General features: G+C 42.4%; 1 protein-coding gene across 2 annotated transcripts in view; it reads left to right on the top strand.

Annotated features, from left to right (window-relative positions):
• Positions 1-11,127, top strand: part of LOC129681245 (actin-related protein 2/3 complex subunit 1A-like) — a 12,423-nt gene extending 1,296 nt beyond the window's left edge. The window contains exons 2-6 of one of the 2 annotated variants that reach the window (XM_055613149.1): positions 1,682-1,884; positions 3,611-3,683; positions 5,335-5,425; positions 7,321-7,466; positions 10,862-11,127. In XM_055613149.1, the coding sequence (XP_055469124.1) occupies positions 1,745-1,884; positions 3,611-3,683; positions 5,335-5,425; positions 7,321-7,358 (342 nt within the window). In that variant the 5' untranslated portion in view covers positions 1,682-1,744 and the 3' untranslated portion in view covers positions 7,359-7,466; positions 10,862-11,127. Of the gene's footprint in view, positions 1-502; positions 1,885-3,610; positions 3,684-5,334; positions 5,426-7,320; positions 7,467-10,861 lie in introns of those variants that run through there. The other variant, XM_055613150.1, reaches the window with a different exon arrangement.
• The last annotated feature ends 11,916 nt before the right edge of the window (positions 11,128-23,043 follow it).

The following is a 23,043-nucleotide window of genomic DNA, read 5'->3' as shown; positions in this document are numbered from 1 at the left end:
ACTTGCAGTTACAAAGCAGCAATGGGAATAATTTCCTGGGGCACGGCACCACAGCTCGAGGAAGGTTGGGACCTACCAGCCCATGTGAAAATTTTCCAGAAAAGCAGCCCTGTCATTTATATTCAGGCCTAATAAGCTAAATGAATGAATGAATGAATGAGCAAGCAAAATGAATGAATGAATGAATGAGTAAATGCAGGCAGTGTGGCTCAGTGGTGGAGCATCTGCCGAGTCTGTAGCAAAGTGCCAGGTTCAATGCTCAGCATGGGAACAAAAAAACTAAAAAGAAAAATCTGGATGGTGAAGGTGGAGCTAAGGTAGTCTCAGTGCTCTGTGCTCCGGAGTTTGTGGTGTATTAGTTATCCAGGATCCCCTGGCTCTCCCAGCAAATAAGACAGGACAGGACTGTCTGGACACGTGCACAGTTGCCCGTGACCCCTGCTGGAGCCAGCCGGCAGAGTCAAACGGTTCTTGAGTCGGGAGTGAGGATTAAAATTAATAATAAGCACACAACACACAGGAAACTTTTTAAAGGTCCAGACTCGATATCCACAGCAAAAGGCAGGCTGCTGCAGCAAGCAGCGCAAGCAGCAAGTCTCAAGTCTCTGCCTCCTCCTCTGTCTCCAGCCCTCTGACCTCTTTATTTGTGAGGAATTTTTTTAGCCAGTAAAACATCTCAGAAGAATGGATTAATTTCCACAGGGAACCTGAGGAAGAGGTGTGACCCTCGCAAGCTATCCCACTTGCTGTCACAAACACAAGGAGATGGACTTGCAAGTTCTTCTCTACCATTAGTAAAGGCCTGCTAAAAGCCATCTCTCCGCCGAGATTTAAATATCAAAGCAGGCCCCTGGAGTCATGGCTCCCAACAGACCCCCAGGCAGGAGAAGCCAATGCCCCTAACCCTGCAGACCCTCAGCTGCTGCTGTCCTTTGGAAGTTGGGCTTAGGGAGCTGGAGGTTTGCTTTGGTTTGGTTTTGAAAACGGTTTATCTGAGTCACTCTGTAGCTCAGGCTGACCTCGAACCTACAGAGATCCCCCTGCCTCTGCCGCCCCGAGCGCTGGGATTAAAGGTGTGCAGCCCAGAGTTGTTTAAAGAGTATTGAGGTTCAGGCTCCCCTTCCTCTTCCTTCCTCCTTTACTCCTCCTCGACTCCTCCTTTTCCTCCCCTATTTCCTCCTCCTTCTCCCCAAGTCTTCCTTGGCTCCTCCTCAACTTCTCCTCACCATCTCCTCTTCAACTCTTCCTACTCCTCGACGACGACTCCTCCTTCTCCTCCTCCTCCTCCTCTTCTTCCTCCTCCTTGACTCCTTGACTCATTGGCCTCCAGGGGTCACACCTACATTCAGATGCTTCCCAGAGAGTCAGAAGAGGCCAGAGAAGGCAGATTCCGGCCCTTCCCCGTCCCTCAACCTCCTAAGGCCTCAGAGGTGACAGTAGATCCAAGGTGGGGGCCAGCCCTTTGTTGGGTAGCTTCACCTCTAGCTTTGTGTGTGTGTGTGTGTGTGTATGTGCGCCCAGGACCTGTGTCTACCTGGCTCCATGCCTGGCTTCCAGGCGCAGGCTGCCATCTCTGGCTCCCTGTGGGTCATGGCGGATCTGAACTCGGGTCCCCGTGCTGGTCCAGCAAGCGCCCATCCTAACCCGCCTTCCGCCTCCTCCCCTACTCTTTCCACCACAGAGTGTTCTCAGCCTACATCAAAGAGGTGGACAGGAACCGGTCAGCACCCTGTGGGGCAGCAAGATGCCCTTCGGCCAGCTGATGGCAGAGTTTGGCGGCGGCGGCTGGGTACACGGCTGCAGCTTCTCGGCCAGCAGGAGTCACCTGGCCTGGGTCAGCCAGGACAGCACGGTGTCGGTGGCCTACGCCTCCAAGAGTGTGCAGTGAGTCCTCGCCTGGCTGGTGGGGGCAGAGGGGAATACAGTTAGCGATCTGTACATGCTGGCTCTCCTAGACCACGTCGGCTAGGGGAAGTTTATACAGCTAGCAATCTGTACATGCTGGCTCTCCATGGCAGCTCGGGAAAGAAGTGTATACAGCTGGCCACCTGAACATGCTGGCTCTCCTAGACCATGGCTGTTGCGGATGGAGGGTGTATAAAACGGGTCTGTACGTGCTGCTCTCCATGGCAGATAGAGGGAGTGTATACAGCTAGGGGAGTATATACAGCTGGCCATCTGGACATGCTGGCTCTCCTTGGCAGCTAGGGGAAGTGTATACAGCTGGCCACACATACTATGGACATAGTAGCCTAGAGCACTGCAGCTAGGAGGAGTGCATACAGCTGGCCGAGAGGCCCAGGATAGAGCTGAGTCCCATTGGGGGTCAGTAACCCGCCCCCACCCATCAGGCAGTGCCTGTAGCCAGCAGGCCTGGTCTCTGCTGCCCTGATGAAGATGATGGCTGGGAGCTGGGGGAATGGCACCGCAGTCACCTGACTGTCTCCTCACGTCTGTGGTCCCCACCAGCCCCCAGGGAGATGGGACAGAGCGTAATGGCCCAGGAGGCGAAAGCAGGAGGCTCAGGAGTTCAAGGTCAGCCCGGTCTCTGTCCCAGAAAACCAGAGCTGAAGCTGCTGCCCCTGCCCAGCGTGCACACACACTCAGCTCCTTCCCTTGACACCACCCTAAACAGGAGAGGCGCCATCTTCCTCCTGCCTTCATGCCCCAGGTCTTTGGGGAGAACCTGAATGGTGCTTTGTCACCAGACTGGTGAAAGGTAGCTCCGTGGCAAGGGAGAAGCCTGCAACCCGCTCTCGGGCACCTTGGCACTTGCCCTCCCATGGGCAGCCTGGGAACATGCCCGGGGGATGGCATCCACCTGGCCACCCTGTGAGGACGCAGTGGTGTGTGGACAGCTTGGATGTGGTCCTTCCCGTGCTGACTTTACTAGTTCTCTTATGAAAGAGTCACCATGGCAGAACTGTGCCCTGGGACAGTTTTGCTGGTGTCAAGCTTTTATTTTGTTTTTTGGTTGTTTGTGTTTTGTTTTGTTTTTAAATTAAACTTTTATTTTTTATATTAATTATAGTTTATTTACTTTGTAGCCCAGCTGTAGCCCCCCTCCCTTTTTCCCGTCATCCCTTTCCCCCTGTCATCCCTCCCTCCTCACCATCCTTTCCTCCCCACCAATCCTCTCTCCCTCCGATGCCCTCCCTCCCTCCCTCCCTTGCCATCATCCCTTCCTCCCCTATTTCCTCCCTGCTCCTTCTCCAGTCCACTGTTAGGAGAGGTCCTTCTCCCCTTCCATCTGACCCTAGTCTATCAGGTCTCATCAGGACTGGCTGCAGTGTCCTCCTCTATGGCCTGGCAAGACTCCTCCTCCCTCAGGTAGGGGGGAGGTCAAAGAGCTGGCCACTGAGGTCATGTCAGAGACCTTGGTGTCAAGCTTTCGCCCCTCCACGTGAATACACTCTTACAAGCCAGGCACTGTAGCGCAGGCCCATGATCCCAGCATCCAGGGAGCTGAGGCAGGGGGATTGTGAGTTCAAGGCCAGCCTGGTCCGAAGGGTAGGGCCCTCACATGAAGGTGGCACTGCCTGAGTTTGGTCCCCAGTGTGCTCTTCACATAGGAGGAGAACCACATGTGACGCACATGTCCCCTACGCAGGGTGTCGACTCTGAAGACGGAGTTTCTGCCACTGCTCAGTTTGTCCTTCTCGGAGAACAGCATCGTGGCCAAGGTGAGTGTGAGCCCCTCCCGGGATGCCTCCTGTGCTGGGCCCAGGGCCTCACACATCCTCCCCCGCACACACTTCCCCACAGTGTGCACCCTAGCTGGGTGCCACCTGCTTGTGCCATTCCCAGGGTGCGCCCCTCACACACTCCCCTGCACACAGTCTCCTGTAGTGTGTCCTTTCTCAGGGTGCCACCTGCCTGTGCCAGTCCCAGGATATGCCCCTCACACCCTCCCCCCTCCACAGTTTCCCGCACACACAGTGTGCCCACTCGCAGGGTGCCACTTGCCTGTGCCAGTCAAACAAGGTGCACGTGCTGCCCAGTCTGCATGGAGAAGGAAGAAAACAGATTCTCACAGTCGTCCACTGACCTATATACCAAACACACAGCATAATGAACTAATAACAACCTGAAATAATAGTATGTAAAGGCCTTTCTCACGGGTTGTGCTGTGGCCTCAACCTTCGAGGCCAGGCAGGCTGGCATCTGAGGAGGAGGAGGCTGTCTCTGGAAGCTCTGCAGACAGGTTGGCTCACCCTGGTGTCCCTTGTCTGCCCAGCTCTGCAGGCATTTTGGGGTGAATGCTCTGTAAGGAGTCTCCCTATTTGTTTGTTTCCTTTGGGGTTGTGGATTGGGATGGAACCCGGGACTGCTGAAGGCCGATTTCAAAAGCCAGGAAGGCTCTGGGCTGCCCCAGCAGGCTGCTCTCAGAGGCCTTGTTGGGGACTGGTTGGCTTCAGCCATGCTCAGGTCACTTCTGAGCTTGGAAGGAGAAAGCAGTTCTTTTTTGTGTCCGCATCTGCTGAGCCCTGTTCTGTCCCTACCAGCCCCATGCTGAGGCTGTGGCCTTTCCTCCTCCCTCCTTCCCTCCCTGTCTTCCTCCTGCTGCCTTCCCTCCCTCTCCTTCCCCCTCCCTCGCTCTCCTTCTCTCTCCTGTATCCCTCTCCCTCCTCTTTCCCTTCTCCATTCCCCCTCTCTCCTCTCTCCCTTTCCTGCTCCCTCTCCCTTCCCCTCCTTCCCCCTTTCTCACCTTCCCATTCCTTCTCCCTCCTCTCTCCCTCTTTCTCTCACTCTCCCTTCCTCTCTCTGCCTCTCTCCTTTCTCCATTTCTCTCTCCCCCTTTCCCTCTCTTTTCTCCCTTTCTCTCCCTTCCTCTCTCTCACTTTCCCTCCCTTCCTCTCTCTACCTTTCTCTCCCTCTCTCTCTCTTTCTCTCCATCCCCATCCCTTTCCCTCCCTCCCTCTCTCTCTCCCTCTCCTCTGACACCAGATGGCTGTGAGCCACCCTTTGAGTGCTGGGACTTGAACTCAGGACCTCTGGAAGAGCAGCCAGCACTTTCAACCTCTGAGCCATCCCTGCAGCCCCCCTGACCTTGAACTTGTAGCCTTCTGGCCTCCACCTTCAGATAGCTAGGGCTCCATGAAAGCACCAGTAGCCAGTGTGTGTGGCTTTGGGGACCTGGCCAGGGCCTGATGTAGTCTTGTGCTTACCAGCTGAGCCACATCCTGGGTGAGTGAGCCCTCCCACTCTAGGACAGGGTTTCGTGGGGCCCTGAGGAATCTGGAGCCTAGTGCACCCCCAGCCATCTGTTGGTGCGGGGCTTGGGGGAATGGCCTCACTCCCTCCACCGACCTCATGGTCTCGCTCTTCTTTTAGCCAGGTGTCCATTTACAAGGTGGACAAGCAGGACAGTCGCAAATTATGTACCACTGGCATCGACGGGGCCATGATGATCTAGGATTTCAAGGTATGTCTCTCCAGTGGCAGTTGGCAGTGCTGGGGTGAAGCCCAGGCCATGCATACACTATCCACTGAGCCGCCCTACCGCAGTGCCTAAGAATCCCTAAGACAAGGGAAGCACAGCCCCCTGCAGGTGGGTGGGTGGTAGCTCCGAGCCATCCTTGTCCTCAGGAAAGCTTGGTGCCGTGTTGAAGCCAGCAGCCCACACAGCTGTGCACAGACACAGCTTCACAGTTTACACAGTTGGCCGTGGGCTCAGTCCTGGAATGCCCAGGCTTGGGAGGCTGAAGCAGGGGGATTGCTCTGCCGAGCTTGGTGCCAGCCTGAGCCAGATGATAGAACCTTACCCCCACATACACCAAAAAAATAATGCGATGAGCTGAGAAGATAGAACATGCACGCACGCACACACTCACACACACGCACACACGCACACACGTAGGTATAACAAGTGTGATAATACAAAAAGTAGTATAGGGCCTGGAATGATGATGGCTCAGCAGTTAGAGCATTCACTTAGGCCTCAGGATTTGGTTACTGACACCGCCTTGGCAGCTCATGAGCAGGTTCATGGAATCTGATGCTCTTCCACCTTCCACAGACACGAGGCACACATATGGAGTGTGGAAAAGTATGTATGTAGGGATGTGTATATATATATATATATACATCCCTACATAACATACATACATGCATGTGTACATACATAAATTAGTTGGGTGGTGTAGCACGCCTGTGACTCCAGTACTCAAGGAGGTGGAGGCAGGGGCATCTCTGTGAGTTCAAGGCCAGCCTGGTCTACAGAGCAAGTCCAGGACAGCCAGGGCTGTGTAGAGAGGCCCTTTCTCAAAAAAACAAAACAACAAAATGACATAAATAAATCCTGAAATATAGGTCCAGACTTACGGGCGCATGTCAGATGAGGGTTGGTCTCCATGGATTTGAAGGCAGCCAGGTATATAGAGTTCCAGGCCAGCCAGGTCCAGGCAGTGAGGGGAAGAAGAAGTGGGAGAGAGGAAAGGGAAGGAGGGAAGGAAGGAAAGAGTGAGGGAAGAAAGGAATGGAGGGAGGGAAGGAGGAAAGAAAGGGAGAAAGCAAGCGAAGGAAGGGATGAGAGAGGGAAGGAAGGAGGGAGGCTGTGCAGCCGGAGGTGATGTGAGCTCTTAGGGAAGGAGATTCCATGCCCTGAGGCCGGGGAGTACAACAGTGTGGCTGGGAGCCAAGGTCTCCAGGGCTGACAGAGCTCTGCTTTCTCCAGACCCTGGATTCATCCATCTAGGGCCTCCGCAGCATGTGAGGAAGAGCCATCCACACTAGGACCAGGGCTCCTTAAACGAAGTAACATGTCTTGGGCATAGTAATATTCACTTAATAAAATATATACTTTAAATATTCAAACTGTATGAGCAGGGACAGCAAAGAAACCAGCAAAATAGCAGCTGGTCCATTATTACAGTGAGTAATTTTATTATGGATGAGAAGAAAAATGTTCAGAGGCACCTGGAAGAGTTCAGATCAGAGAGAAAAAGAAGCAGACTTGATATGACCAAGACTGTCTCGAAGAAAATAGAGAATATTAGGAGAAAAGTAGTGATAGAGGAAGCTCTTAGTCCTACTTCATATGATGTGTCAGGGTGGGTTGTTACACACAATGAGCCTCTCTGAAGACAAAGAGGGAATGGGGGAGGGGAGAATGATGGTGGGACTGTGAGGAGAGAAGGGACGGGGCCTGGGATGAAGATGTGAAATTTATAACTAAATTAATTTGTATAAAAAAAGGGTATTTCTAGACTATTCAGGAAATTAGGATAGTACAGAAAGAGATGAGGCTCTTTGGGAAGGCACAGGAATCTAGACATGTGTTTTAAGATGTATAACAAGTCCATTTACTTCCCCTTCAAGGAACCTGGAGGCCAACATGGGTGTTGATATCCTCATAGGAGCTACAGGTCAATAGAGAGCGATTTGTCCCTTTTGTTGGAGCAAGGAAAATGGCTATTTTGCTGGACCAGATCTTTTACACAAATTCTTGATGAATGCTGTTTTTGGTATGTGTGTTTGTTTGGTTTTTTGCTTGTTTCTTTCTAATCACCAGAATTCCTTTGAAAATGCTTGTTGAGCAGGTCCAGGACTGGTATTTTGGATATTTGCACTCCTTGGGACCTAAATAGTTTAGACTATTAGGACAGCCTGATTACTTTCTTTACACATATTTATTACTATTTTGAAAATAATGGGGTTAGTTACCATGGGGCACTACAAAGATTTCCTTCTGATGTGTTTTTATTTCCCAAACTCAAATGTGTCATATTTTTTAAATCGTAATTATTCAGCAGAATATCTTAATAAAGAACCTAACAGTCTGATAGAGTTTTGCTATCTTAATGAGGACTGTATAATTACACATAGTAATGAAATTACACACTGTGCAGAAGGCAAAAATTATTACTATCACCAAAATACAGTCATTTTAAAGACAGGTATTCTAATTTTGAATGATTTGTCCATGACTATTATATGTCCAATGTATACTGCATATCTTTATTATGAAACATACGGAGTATCTCTCATGTTTCAGTCACAATTCTTTCTGTATCTAGGATTAATATATAACATTTACTATATACTAATAAGCATGTGCATTCCTCTCCACTCTTCCAAGCTTTCTAACTTCTCTGTGCATGAAGCTCTCTGACCATATCTCAGTAAAGCACATTCATCTTTAAAGTATGCTACGATTTTTGTGTATGTTAGATGTTAGATGTCTTAATGATTTTGCATGCTACCTTATTTCACATGGACCTTTAATAGGTTAAAAGAATTAGGAATTGATAATTTTTGGAGATGAATATAAATTTCACGATTTATATTTTATATTACTGATTTTTAGTATTCATTTTTGTTATCATTCTTAGATTTTTTTCAAATTTTATTGCAGCTGTAGCTCCCTCCCTCATCTCCCAATCCCACCCTCCTCTCCTCTCCCTCTATCCCCCTTCCCTAGTGCACTGATATGGAAGGTCCTCCTCCCCTTCTGTTTGACCCTAGTCTGTCATGATGTTGTATACAAGTATTCCTTTTATTTTTTCACATATAATTTCAGTTATCTATCCTTCTAACATCAGTTATCTATCATCTCTATCATATATCTTTTATATACACATACACACACACATATATGGTTGTGAAAATGTCAGTCCAAACACATGTCGTTCAAGAAGTATTCAAAATCAATGTTTTAAAGTCAACAGTTTGAAAGAAATGAAGTACATGTGTCACTTTATCAGTTGGAATGTTGACATCACAGTGGTTTCTCACCCTGACTACTACAGAATGTGTACACTTCAGTAGTTCATCTACAAACTGCTGTGGCTATTTTTTGCTTAGTGCCCAGTGAAAGGTTCTCCATTCCAGGCTCCACTGTAAAGGTATTTTGAAATGACTATTATGGTTCTCATGATAGACTAATGGTTTCAGGAAGTGTTATGTCTTGATTCATTCAGATTATGTAAACCCAGCTTCATGAAAAGCTACTCATATTACAATTTAGAACCATTCTCCAAAAGAAAAAAAAAAAAAACACCTGAAGTATGCTTTGAGCTATAAAGGAAAAAGGTGTTTGTATATCTTCAAAACTAGATCCAACCAAGTTATGAGTGAGGAGTATTCTCTGTACCATCTAATTATGGTACTCATCCTGACTTCAAGGATTTGTTTTAAATGTGTGCCAGATTTCAACCTTAAATTCTCAAAAGCTCTCTGGTTTTCAACCGACTTTTATTGTGTCTGACATATTTTGTGTTCCTTGGAACCTAAATCTCAATATTTTTTATAGATTCAGATTAGACAAGAACTGTTTTCCAAACATACTCTTTTACTTTCAATTCTGTTATCATGAAACTGAATTGGTACTATTTTTAACATACCTTTACATTACATACCTTTCATTTATGTGCCTATTGAAAACCATTGGCTGCTGTCTGATTATTTTCTTCACATCTCTTTACATTCACTTACAAAGTAATGGACTTTAGTTATGGTGTTTCAGTGCTAGTACATAGATGTATATCAGTATTTTTTACTGCATTCCAATAATTCAGCCATTTGAAAGAAGAAGTACTGAGTAGAAAATCTTTATAAAGTACTTTACAATTTGGTAGAGTTTTGCTATCTCATTTAATACTGTAAAGTTATACATATTAAACTATGCAGCTTACAGAAGGTACCGTTTTCTTTCAACAAAATTCAATCATTTAAAGAAATAGGCATTCTAATTTCACATGATCTGTTCATGATTATCATGTGTCCAAGGTTTACTACATACTTGATCATGATATTTACCAAGTATCTTCCAGGTTGTTTCAGTTACAATTCTATGTGTCTTTAACCTTTCCTATATACTAATAAGCAAGTATCCTCCTCTGTAGACATCAATGCTATCTGACTTTCTTGTGCATGAAGATTTCTGACTATCTCAGTAAAGCACATTCCCTTGAAAAACCTATTATTTTTGCATCTGTTACACTCTAAAGTTCACATGCCGCCTTTTTCAGGTGGAACTTTCATAGGTTAAAAGCATTAGGAATTAATAAATGGGGATAAATATACATTTCACCATGTTTTGCACCAAGTATTTTGCCTCTTATTGCATACATATTAGATTAGTGTGAACAATGACATCCATATTGCTACTGCAGTGGCCAGTTTTTAGGTGTCGCCTACTTTGGCCTTCAGTTAATGTTTGACATCAATCTGTCTTTTTTGTGAATCACTCTAGTATTTGAGTATTTCTTTTTCTCTCCAATATGATGCTTTGCAATGTGCCTCCTGCTTTTATTTTTAAATCATGAATAATATTGGCAAACTTCATTAATAATGAATAGTCTTTATTACACAAATTTTAAAAACGATTTTAGTTGAAATACAATTACTTCATGCACCCCCTTCCTCACTCTGGACAAGTGATTCTCAACTTGTTGGTCCTGAACCTTTTGAAGATGGCATATTTGATATCTTCCTATCAAAGACTTAGAATAGAACTCATATCGGTAACAAAATTACAGTTATAAAGTATCAATGAAATAATTTTATAATAATAAGCCATAATAACCATAAAATATTATGGTTGTATCCTGTGACATGAGTAACATTATTAAAGTGTTAACCATTGATCTATATCATACGAGCTACACTTCTTCCAACTTGAGTCTTCTCATGACTCTCAGTTGATCACTTCTGGGGAAAAAATAAGCCTATTTCTCCAATCTATTCCCAATACTTCTCTTCCTAAGTGACCTCTTCCTTTCTATTGCATTTTAAGTATATTTATAGCTCAACAGAATCCTGCTTTGGGAATTGAGCCTATGTTTTAAAACTATGCACCTTTTGAAATTTAGTATGGATATCAGTCTTGTAATTATCTACTGAATATCTGTTCTGTTAGGTCGAGACCTGTCCCAGGAGAATCCATATTTACCCACATGGAGGCCTATGAGGAGTTCACCACTGATGGAATATACCAAACCTTGCTATGCCAAGACCCCATAAAACACAGAAGACCTAGAACAAGAAAAAAACAACATCTCTCCTTGTTCGATGATGTTTTGGATGGGTCTAATAACCTGTGAGTATGTCCCTCATGCCTGCCATACTATTAGAGGCTACACTTTGATTAGACTTTACTGTACAAAAATAAAAGTTTTTGATTTATGTTTTGCTTTATAATTATTTCATTATTTCCCATTTTATTTCTCATTATACATCCTGCCATGTTGCCTTACTTGGTCTCTTTTAAAATCATAGCTTCTTTTTTAATTAATTTTTGTTACACAAATACATGTATATTAAGGCACATATATGTGTGTGGATATATATATATATATATATGTATATACATATACATATATTTAATGAATATATATATATGTATATGTATATATATTCCTAACTACATAATCAGCCCAGTCAGTATAATGTTAATTGTATATATGTTTTCAGGATTGTCCATTTGGTATTGATAGCCAATTGGTCTGCTCTTCCTATGGGAGGGGTATTTCTCTTACTCTCAAAATTTCACATTGGCACAGACTTTTTGAAGTAGGGTTGAAGCTTAGTGGACTTTCTTCTGTACACATTTTCACTTTGTTATCACAGATGTTTTAGTCATATTTTTTAAAATGAATTATTTAAAGTGTGATTCTGCTATTTGAATTGAGGAAAGAATAGCAACAATCGTGAAAAGGAGAGAGGTGTGGTAGCAGATGTCAGAAATTATAGTTATTTTCAAGGGAAAAATAAAATACCCTTGATAGTGGAACAATCCTGTACAGTTGGAATAAGATCAAGAAATAAACCCACATTCCTAATGGAACTTTACTTTCAGCAAAGAAGGAAAATCATACAATGGAAAAAAGACAGCATGTTCAACAAATGGTGGTAGTCTTAACTAGATGTCTGCATGTAAAAAATGAAAATAGACTCTTTGTATCACTCTGCAGAAACTCATGTCCAAGGGGTTCAAAGACCTTCACATAAAACTAGACACTCTAAATCATTTAGAAGGTGGAGAAGTCTGGAACTCATTAACACAGGAGAACAACTACCGCACAGGCTCTGAGATCAACAATTAATAAATGGGATCTCAAGAAACTGAAAAGCTTCTATAAGTCAAAGGACTCTATTAATAGAACTAAATATCAGTCAACAGATTGGGAAAATATCTACACCAACCCTACATCAGACAGAAAGGCAATATCCAAAGTATACAAAGAACTTAAGAAATTAAACACCAACAAATCAAATAAACCTATTTGTGGTTCAGAGTAAACTGCAAATTCACAACAGAGGAATCTCAAATGGCTGAGAAACACTTAAAGAAATGATCAAAGTCCTTAGCCATCAGACAAATGGAAATCAAAATGACTCTCAGTTATTAAAAATAAGAAATCACGGAAATTGCAGGCAAATGGATTGAATTAGAAAAGATCATCCTGAGAGAGGTAACCCAGACACAGAAAGAAACACACTGCTTATAAGCAGATATTAGACCTATAGTACAGGATAAGCATACTATAATGCACACACCCAAAGAAGCTAAGTAACAAGGAGGGTCCATGGGATGTTGACAGAATGTCACTCAGAAAACAGCAGAAATGGATGAAGAGAAGGAACTAGGTAGAAGTTGGAATGGGGAGGGAAACAAATGTGGATATCAGATATAGGGAGAATTATAGTAGGAGGTAAGAGGGCTGAGAACAAGAAGGGAAACTGAGGGGGTTTCTCTTTGGAGTCATTTGACAGGGAAGGTTCCTGAGAGGACATGGGTGTGACTCTAGCTGAGACTCCTAAGGGAGGAGCAGGGGAAAAGAGACATGGAAAATGAAGTGAGTACCTTCTAGCCAGTCAGGACTAGTGGAGAGAAGGAACAACTGGACCACAAAACCCATGATCCAAAAATTACACTGCCTACAATAAGTGTAGGCATAATGATTGAACAAAGACTGAGCGAAAATCCAAACAATAATTGGGCCAACCTGAGACCTACTTTACACTAGAGAACCAGCCAATTATATTGTAAATGTTGCTTTGCTGAGCTTGTAGAAAACAGCCTAAACATGCCTGTTATCTCAGAGGCTCCACCCAGCAGCAATTGGAGACAGATGCTGGAACTTGCAACCAAGCATGGGGTGGATCTCTGGGAGTCTTATGGAAGTACTGGGGGAATGATGGAAGAACCTGAAGGTGATAGAAAGCCATAAGAAGACCAACTGCAACAAGTAAACCAGACCCGGGAGAGGGGAGCTTATAGAAAATGAGATATCAACTAAGGAGCATGCATGTTCTGGACGTAGGCCTCTTGGACTTATAGGGCAGTTTGGTCCATGTGGATTGAGTGGTAAGTGGAGGGGACTGTTCCTAATGTGAACTCTACTGCCTGCTTTTAGATCCTTTCCCCCTGTCAGGCGTGCCTTGACTGGTCTTAGTCAATGAGGATATGCTCAGTCCTGATGTGACTTGATGTGCTGCAATGGGGTGATACAGGGAGACTAGGGCTCCATTTTTCTGGGAGGGGAGAAAGAAGGGTGAGGGTGGACTGAGAGCAGAGGAAGGAGGGATTGCCCTGTGGATGTAAAGTCAAAAACCAAACTAACCTCTTTAAAAATTTTAATACACTCAGAGAAATAGACAGTATGCTTGAGAAGGGATAAAGGAGGGGGCTATAGGTGGGATATGAAATAAATGTAATAAATAAAAGTGAAAAAAAGATTAATATTAACACATTCTCTGAAATATCCAGAGTGAAAACTGGCAACATCACCTTGACCATCAAATTAGAATGGTCAAAAGAAACCCCCAAAACTGTCATTAAATCTTCATATATCTGTCATAGCCTAAGAACACAGTCATATTACACATATAACATGCTTTCTTTGAAACAAATCTCATTGTTGTGGCATTATATAGAACCTCTAGAAAATTCTCTTACAATGCAGAACTTCAGCATGATGTGCCACAGAGTAACTAATGAGAACATAAAGAAGCATGTAACTTCAAATAATACATACATACATACATACATACCTTCTATTAAGCATTTTAATATAAACATTGGTAAAATATGTTGACAAAACGGAACACATTGGGTGTACAGTACATCTTCCATCCTTGCACTTGTACGCACAAAGCTGACACATGAGAATCAAGAATTCAAAAGTAGCTTTGACTAATTACTAACATCCAAGCCAGGTATGAAAACAAACATCACCGTCTAAGAAATCAGTCTCCAAAATTTAACTCTCCCTTACTTAATTTTTTAGATCATGAGTAGAATGAAAAAGATCTGAGGCCAAAATACCACACAAATGACCTCTAGCTTAATTTTTCATGGAGCCTATTTTCCACTGAATTCTTCCTCTGTATGTACTACACTCAACATTCTGAACTTCCAGGTACTACAAGAAGAGCCAATTAAGGTCTGGATTTTTTGCCATCTCACATTCCTCAAAAAAGAGAGTGTTCTCAGGTCTTTCCAGGAGCAAGGTCACTTTTGGCATACCTTTTCTTTTTTCTCCTAATCTGCTACTGTGCTCTGATTGAATCCCCTAACCACAAACACCTCAGGTTATGAATGAGTTTACTTGTTTGGTCCTGTCAGATCAGACTCCATCATTTTGGAATCCTAGGATAGAATCTCAAGTTTCAAGAAAACTTAGGCAAAAATCATGGCAAATATTGTTTCCTGCTTTGCTCTCTTGTTTCTTCATTGTCTCATGCTCACCTAGTTTTCTTATCCAGCCCAGGGCCACTTGCTCAGGGATACTGTCACCCTCAATTGAAGAGACATCTATAGAAATCATTAATCAACAAAATCTCGAACTTATACAGAAACCAGCCATTTTCTCATTAGTTACATCCTTTCCTCTCTCCCCATACCCCTCCTCCCCTTCTTCTCAGAGAAGGGGAGCCTCCCCATATCAACTCTCTTCAACACATCAAGTTACATATGAACTAAGTGCATCCTCTTCCACTGAGGCCAGACAAGGTAGCTCAGCTAGGGTAAAGTGACTCATAAAAAGGCAACTGTGTCCATGTCACAGACAGCTCCCATTTCAAATGCTAGGTGACCAACATGAAGACACAGCAGCCCATCAGCTAGATATGCATATGGTGCCTATGTTTAGCCCATGCATGCTCTTTGGAAGGTGGCAACAAGCCATTTTATGATGGCATACTGCCAACTGAATTTACCATGTGCAAAAAAACAAAAACAAATAAACTTCAGAATTCTCAGCAGGATTATGAAGATGTATTACATACAGAGACAAAATATGACTTCTGTACTTACTTTACAACCAAAACAACGAAAATTGTGCACAATTTTTGTGAAAGAATAAAGCAAAAATGCCAAGAATATAAGCCCAAAAATATAGTCAAGATTTCATCAAGATACCTAAGGAAACTCAACCAAGAACAATCTGAAGTAGACTAATGTTACCTATGATAGTATACATATAGAAATTAAATAAACAGAAACATCACAACACCCACAAAAATAACTCAAAGTGATCCCTACACTGTTCAAATTATCTTCTAGATACAACTGATTCCTTTTCAAAGAAAATATCCATGCTCTAGACCTCTATCTGTAAATGGAGGTGACCAGAAAGGTGGGCTATGGAGTTGTATCTCATGCACCCCTAGTGTTTGAAGGTAAACACAGTCCTACTGAATCCCATAAACAAAACAATGTTAAATAGTAATTTTATGCCTCATTCTTGCCACATGTATTCCAGTAGAAGATGTGAAATCTGTCCTATGTAACTGCATAACACTATGTACACTTGAGACATCTCTGCAGCTCAGAAACTCCTTTTAATCCTGGAATTGTTCTTAAGTCACATCATCATGGCTGCTGTTAGTGGAAATGTAAAAGGATGCTAATCAAATACTGCTGAAGACTGATCTACATTTCTTCCTTGACACCATTTTGTAACCTATTTGTAAACTTGTAACATTTATCACAAAACAATTGAATTGGGAAACAATGTTTAAAGCTTCCAGAAATCTGACATTCATTTTTTCCAAGCTGTCTTCCTACTGCACACAGAATAAACAGCTCATTGTATGTCTCAAATGAGTAATTTTTAAGATTCTGATGTGTACAGCCTTTAACTTGAGAATTTAGGAATTTTAACCAAGAGGAAAGCAAAGTCATGCATCTGGGGAGCAAGAGACTGGGATAAATGTGAATGAGCCAACAACACTTGTCTCAGAAATATTTTTCCAAAACAATGAAGATGCAGCTATTCTAGAATTAATATCCACCATCAGGAAGAATGTATGTCACACACAATTAAATGGTTAATTTAAAAAGTTTTCTTCAATAGTAGCATGTACCTAGCTCTAGTTAATGCTATAAGAGAAGACAGCCTGAAACTGATTTTGTACTCCATACATGCAGTCTTCCTTAAGTCTCTTTTAGGCTCCAGTTTATATATTAAACAATTTCAATATGGACCAGAGAGTTCAAGTCTAGCCACTGAGCCAATTGGGAGATTTATATAGCAAAGATATTCTTAGAATAATGTACGTACTCCACTTCCCTAATACAGCAGGTATTCAGTGATGTCTCAGAGGTTTCAAATATAAGGAAAAGTAGAAAGTAGAAAATGTAGAAGCTAGGATGGGAAGGTTTTGCACAAACTATATCTTATCCTAAGTAAGCTTCTTAAGGAGCATAGCATATTGTACACTCCTTCTTGGGGAGAAATGGAAGGAAACAGGAGACATCTATGAATTGATCAGACAATCTCATACAATGGCATAAAACCATGAGGAGTCTAATAAAACAACACTGCACAAGGGGAACACAGGATCTCAAGAACGTTATTTACCAAGACCACAGTGACTTTGGAACTGATGAAGGTATCTCCAGGTGTTAGAAAGAGTTGGGTTCTCAGAATCTTTAGGAAACCCTCCTCAAATGCCCTGACCCTGCAGCTCACCCTATTCCTGGTTTTAGAAAAGGAACAGTGCTTTATTTTAAATACCTCATAATCTTGGGAAAATCTCCCAAAGCCTAGCCACAGGTTGATCTGGCTCTGCCAAGCATATCTGAGGAGTGTGAGAAGAAGTTAGGTCACTCTCCATACACAAGGCTCTTGGGAAAAGCTTTGTTTGATCAGGGCAGTGTTTTCCCTGTTCATCTGTTTTCACCAGATGTCTTCCCCATGTCACAGAGCTATGTTTTTCTTAAGAAAACTGCAACTTTATGGCACAACAGTCTTTAATGCTGGCTGTCAGTCTGTAATGGCAATTAAGCAGCTTGTTAGATGCCTGTTCTTTGACATGGACATGGGCCAGTGTTTCATATGAATCAGGGCTGTCTCCCTGGTTATGGCTGGAGACAAATTTGTTGACTATCGTCTTAAGCAAACATGTATTTCCTAGCATCCTAATCTCAAGCATGCCTGGTTGGCATTCTACTTATCTACTTAGCCCTTAGCTAAATTGTACTTGGTGTGACTTCCTGTCACCTAAGTATTGGTAAATCCCTTACATCAACAATTCTAGGTGTTTACATCACAGCTTTATAATGAAATGCTACTCAACACATATGTTATTTACAACCTCCACAAAATTAACTCCAAAGGAACCTTATACCTGAATGTTAAATGCCAAGGTCAGAACTTGGAGAAGATACTAGAAATAGGCCTCTCTGAGTTCCCATCCTACCAAGAACATTTCTGTGTTCAAGCCCCTGCTGCAAATACTTTGTAAACATGCAAGCCGATAGTACGTAAGGAGGCAGCCTCCAGTGTCCCAGCCCTCTCCAAGCAACTATTCCACTTTGGTAGAAAGATTAAACTAACTTCACATTCTAAACCTTGCAGCGCCATCTCTCACTGAACCCATTGAAACATTTTCCTAATTATCAGTTAACTGGTAAAACTTGCTGTTACCTTAACCAACGTGCCTAAATTGTAAAAATATATCACTTACAAAGCCCTGCTTTATTACAGACAGAGCACTCACATCTTTTTTTCTTTATGACCTTGAGCTCCAGACCAAATGTCAAGAGATATAAATTAAGGGCCTTCGAATCCAGACCAAATGTCTTGGAAAACAGTTAAAGGCCTTGAGCCCAGTGGCCTGAATCATCACAGCCTCCAACATAAACTCCCTTGTCTAACCCACAACGTTAAAATTTGATTGTATGACCCCAGGACTCACCAAGGGTCCCTCCCCTTATGGATTAACTCTTTAAATATACAATAAAGCTTACCCTGGGGCACCGTCCAGATCCTGAACTGGCTGCCTCCCTGAGCTCAGAAACTAGTGTTTTAATTTTAACCTTCTGTTCCAGAAATGAGTTTTCTTTGCTCCCAACCCAAAGCCAATATAGTCAAAATATTCAGATGCTCTGCTCTGTTCAGGGATAGGAAAAGGGACCTCTTCCATGGCTGATTCTGGCTGCTTGTTCACACCCAGCCTTACGAAAGATCCTACACAGCAGCTCCTGTTGTTCAGCCTTCGTGCTCCACAAGGTTGGGGACACTGACCATATAATCACCATGTCGAGACTTTGGAACTTGTCTAAAATCCCCTCACAGAACACAGCAGCTGTGCTCATACCAGAGCACACCAACCATTCAATCCAGCTCAGCTATAGAGAGAACATGTACCATGGCACCAGGAAGAACACGCCTCTTCCTCTACTGGAGGGATGGAAGATTCTGATTGGCCAGTAAATCTTGAGTGACATGAGCACCTCCCTTAGGCTTACACTGTACTGAAGGGACAAGGGTTAGTGATTTTTGGCACAGGTTTTCGTTTCCGGACCAAATCTTCTTCAGATCTGCAGAGATTTCCTTTTCATCATCATTTGTGCCTGTCCTCCCCTAGCCTACCTCTGTCTTCCAGCACTCAGGATGCAATTCCCCTATTCCTCCTGGAATCAAGGTGAATATTGCACAACCATTATTCAACCTGTATCAGAGTGAACAGTCTGTCCCACAGGTGGAAGAGTGCCAAGAGTATTAAGAATTAGAGAGAAATTTTAGAAAATGCGAGGAGATTTTTGTTCTGTGACTTCACACTGAGGTCAGGTAAACTGCAGCCACTTTTCTCCTAGAAGGTAAAAGACAACTCGGGGGTGGGGGGGAAGGCAGGAAAAACATGACACTTTGGAGTACTATCATCAGGTAAATCTTTTTCCTCACTGGGAAGATGAAGAAAACAGAAAGCTGTACTAGTGAAGGTTCTCTACACGAAAAGAACTGACAGAATAAATTTCTCTCTCTCTCTCTCTCTCTCTCTCTCTCTCTCTCTATATATATATATATATATATATATATATATATATATATATATGTATGTATGTATGTATATATGATTTGGTATTTTGAGCTGGGCTTCTCCTTTTAGCCCTGGCTGTCTTGGACTAGATGTGTAGACCAGGCTGACCTTGAACTCACAGAGACTGGCCTGCTTCCTCCTGCCAGAGGACTGAGATTCAAGGCCTGTGCCACCAAATCTGTGCCATATTTTCTGTTTTAATTTTATTTTTTGTTTTGTTTTTTCAAGACCGGGTTTCATTGTGTAGGCCTGTCTGTGCTGGTCTCTGTTCTCTGTGGCCAAACTCACAGAGAACAGCCTGTGTCTGCCTTTCATGTGCCTAGATTAAAGGCTTATGCAAGCATGACTGGCAAGACCTTAGGCTTAAGGATTTGTTTAAGGGAGGGTTTCTTATATAACTAAATTTTTATAAGATTTTTGAGTGGGTAGATGAGGGGACCTCTGATTATTATTATCTGTGTGTGTCTGTGCATGCACAGACATTAATCAGACACTGCTGCCATCTTCACAGGGCTTCTTAGATCAGAGATTTTATTCTTATGCTTAAGATACTTTATTTTATTTTTTTGAAAAACATCTCCACAGGCAGTGAGTTCTGTGCTGAGCATCACTTGCACTGTGGGTCCGGTCCTCTGAGGGCAAGGAATCATATGAAAGAAGAGAGAGTTAGTATCACATGGAGAGGACAGGAGTTCCACATTGACCAATTATATCTGGGAACAGGGGTCTTTTATGAGACTGTATCTCCAACTAAGGACCATGTATGGATATAACCTAGAATTCCTAAGATAAAGCTCATGGTAGCTTGGTATCCAAGTGTGTACCCCAGTAAGGAGAACAGGGTTTATTTATGATATGAACTCAATGGCTGGCTCTTTGACCTCCCTCCTCTGAGGGAGGAACAGCCTTGCTAGGCCACAAAAGTGGACACTGCAGTCAGTCCTGATGATACCTGATAAGCTAAAGTCAGATTGAAGTGGAGGAGGACCACCCCTATCAGTGGACTTGGAAAGGGGTAGAGAGGAGATGAGGGAGGGAGGGTGGGATTGGGAGGTAATGAGGGAGCAGGCTACAGCTGGGATATAAAGTTAATAAACTGTAACTTATATTTAAAAAATAAAAATATAAAGTAAAAAAACAGAGAACAGATTGCAATAGAGAATTCCCAACAGGAGAATCTCAAATGGCTGAGAAACACTGTTCAGGTTCAGCATCCTTAGCCTTTAAGTAAATGCAAATGGAAACTACTTTGACGTTTAATTATACACATGTCAGAATGGTGAAGTTTATCAGGACAAGCGACAGCTCACTCATACTGAAGGTGGAGAGATGGACCAGATGCAGGCTGAAAGACTTCACCCCTATGTTCCAGTCTCTTTGGGGTGAGACAGTACTGTACAGGCTACCAAAAGAGAAACCTGGACACAAACCCAGAATAAAAACCACTACACCTAAAATCTGTACTGCTTGCAAGATGTAAAGAGGGCGTGGTGACACCAAACTTGCTTGAGTGTTAAGCTAATGTTTGGTTTAACTTGCAGCCCAAGCCATGAGATGGAACCCACTCCCTTGATTGCCAGGAATGTCACAGAGACATAAATGGCAAGCATTGTGTGTGCATGTGTCGATACCAGGTCCTCTGCTGAGATGTCATGGCTGTTACCTTGGCATTTTTGTGGGACTCCTAACATTAGAAACAGGTATAGCTTTGACCCTCTCACCTGCACTTGAGTCTCTCTTTCCCCTACTGGGTCTCTTGTCCATCCTTAGTGTGAGGTCTGTTTGCCTTGTCTTTTTGTATCTTGTTTGGTCTTGTTTGGCAGTCCTATCTTGAAGACCTGTTCTTTTCTGAAAAGGATACAGAGGGGTGGGAGTGGATCTGGGGAAGAAGAGAGGTATGCTGGACGTGGGAGTAGTGGAGGGAGGGAAAACAGTGGTCAGAATAATATTGTATGAGGGAAGAATCCTTTTCAATTAAAAAGCATTAATTCACTTTTCCTACCTAAAAATGCAAAGAAGAGAAGCAAAGATAAGTGAAATAGTGAAGGCAAGTAAAACACAATCATGATGTACAATTATTGTTCTGTGTGCATACAGGGTAAGCATCACTCAGGAGTTTAACAAGCTTATTCTTTAGTCCCATCTAGATTTGTGAAATCAGAAGTTTTGCTCTCACCAATGTGATATATATATATATATATATATATATATATATATATATATATATATCATGCAGGTGAAAAAAATGTAATTTTCTGATGTTATGTGGAATTATAGGGGTCTCTACTCAATTCCAAGAGAGCACTCTTTCTTCTCTATAATAAAAGCTAAAGTTTGGAGTTACAGAGGTGGCTCAACAGATAAGAACACTTTCTGTTCCTTCAGAGGTCCTGAGTTCAATTCCCAGCAACCACATGGTGGCTCACAACCATCTGTACTGTTGCCCTCTTCTGGCATGTAGGCACACATGCAGACAGAATATTAATTAAATAAATAAAATCTTTTAAAAAAACAACGTTCAAATAATGTTCACAATAATAGAAATAAATATGTAATGTTATACACTATTTATACATTAAATATATAATATATTAAGTACATACAATCTGATAGTTTAAAATGTTAAGTATTTAAACATGTTTTCCCAATAAAAATAAAAATGTTACCATTTAAGGCAGGTTAGTGGATCAGAACAAAACTAAGAAAAGCTTCACTTGTCTAAGACTATTACATTTTTATTCAACTGTAATTTATTGTCATTATTTCAATTCAAACAAAACATGTCCGTCTGTTTCTTAACACATTTTCACTTCATGAGGCATGACTCTTTGGCAGAAAGCGCTCATACCATCAAAATAAACCAACTTTCTGCATTTTTATAGTGTATTATAAAAGCATATTTGCTTTTTATTCTATAACAACTTTTGCTCTAAAAAGTCTGATATTTGATTTTCCTTCTCCACATACCAACTAAAACCATGTTACAAAAATTCTTCAGCTAGGTTGTTTCTGCCCTTCATTTTCTATTGGAAACTTTAAGGTAGACAAGATGACTTAAGTTTTCCTACCCAATGTACAAATGAGAATGCAGCAAGATTGAAATCAGAGAGAAAGAGAGAAGTTTGTTGATTTGACATTGCTTATGCTGTAATTATACCCTGTTTCATGACCAATACAACACTGACTGTGAGAGTCTTTTATAAGTGTGTAATCCTTTAACCAATGCTATTGTCTATATTCATTTACCATAATGTCCTCCTGAGGCACCCAGCATGACCACAACAAATGAGGAATTAGGTTATTTTAAAAGTTATGCCACCACGAATATAAATGCAATAAGCATGAGAATTAAGATACTTCTTTAAAACTAATCAAAAGTACATCAAAATTTACTGAGAATACTGTTGGGATCCATAGCAATTCTGTCATTTTATGAGAGTTCCGTGTAATGTAGGCACACATAAACATGGATACAAACAAGGAGAATGTGTGAAGAACATGGTTTATTGTGTTATTTTTTGTAATGAGGGGGTGTAGGTGTAGGTAATATCTGCAAATGCATCAGATTACATACATTAAATACTTGCAGTTTTACATTGACTATAACAACACAACTTGATGTTACCTAATCTTAGTTTGTATCCGTGGAGAATCCCAAATTCTGCTATCAAGAGTTTATTTTGTATGCTAATACAGGATCCCATATGACATTCAAATTCATTGTTCAATTCTAGAACACGTTTTATTTTCACTTTTTGTCTTCTGAAA

Source organism: Psammomys obesus, unplaced genomic scaffold, assembly GCF_907164565.1.
Source record: "Psammomys obesus unplaced genomic scaffold, mPsaObe1.curated_primary_1811, whole genome shotgun sequence".
In the NCBI taxonomy this organism is placed as follows: domain Eukaryota; kingdom Metazoa; phylum Chordata; class Mammalia; order Rodentia; family Muridae; genus Psammomys; species Psammomys obesus.
The sequence above is the reverse complement of the archived record's forward strand: the minus strand, read 5'-3'. Positions and strand labels throughout refer to the sequence as shown.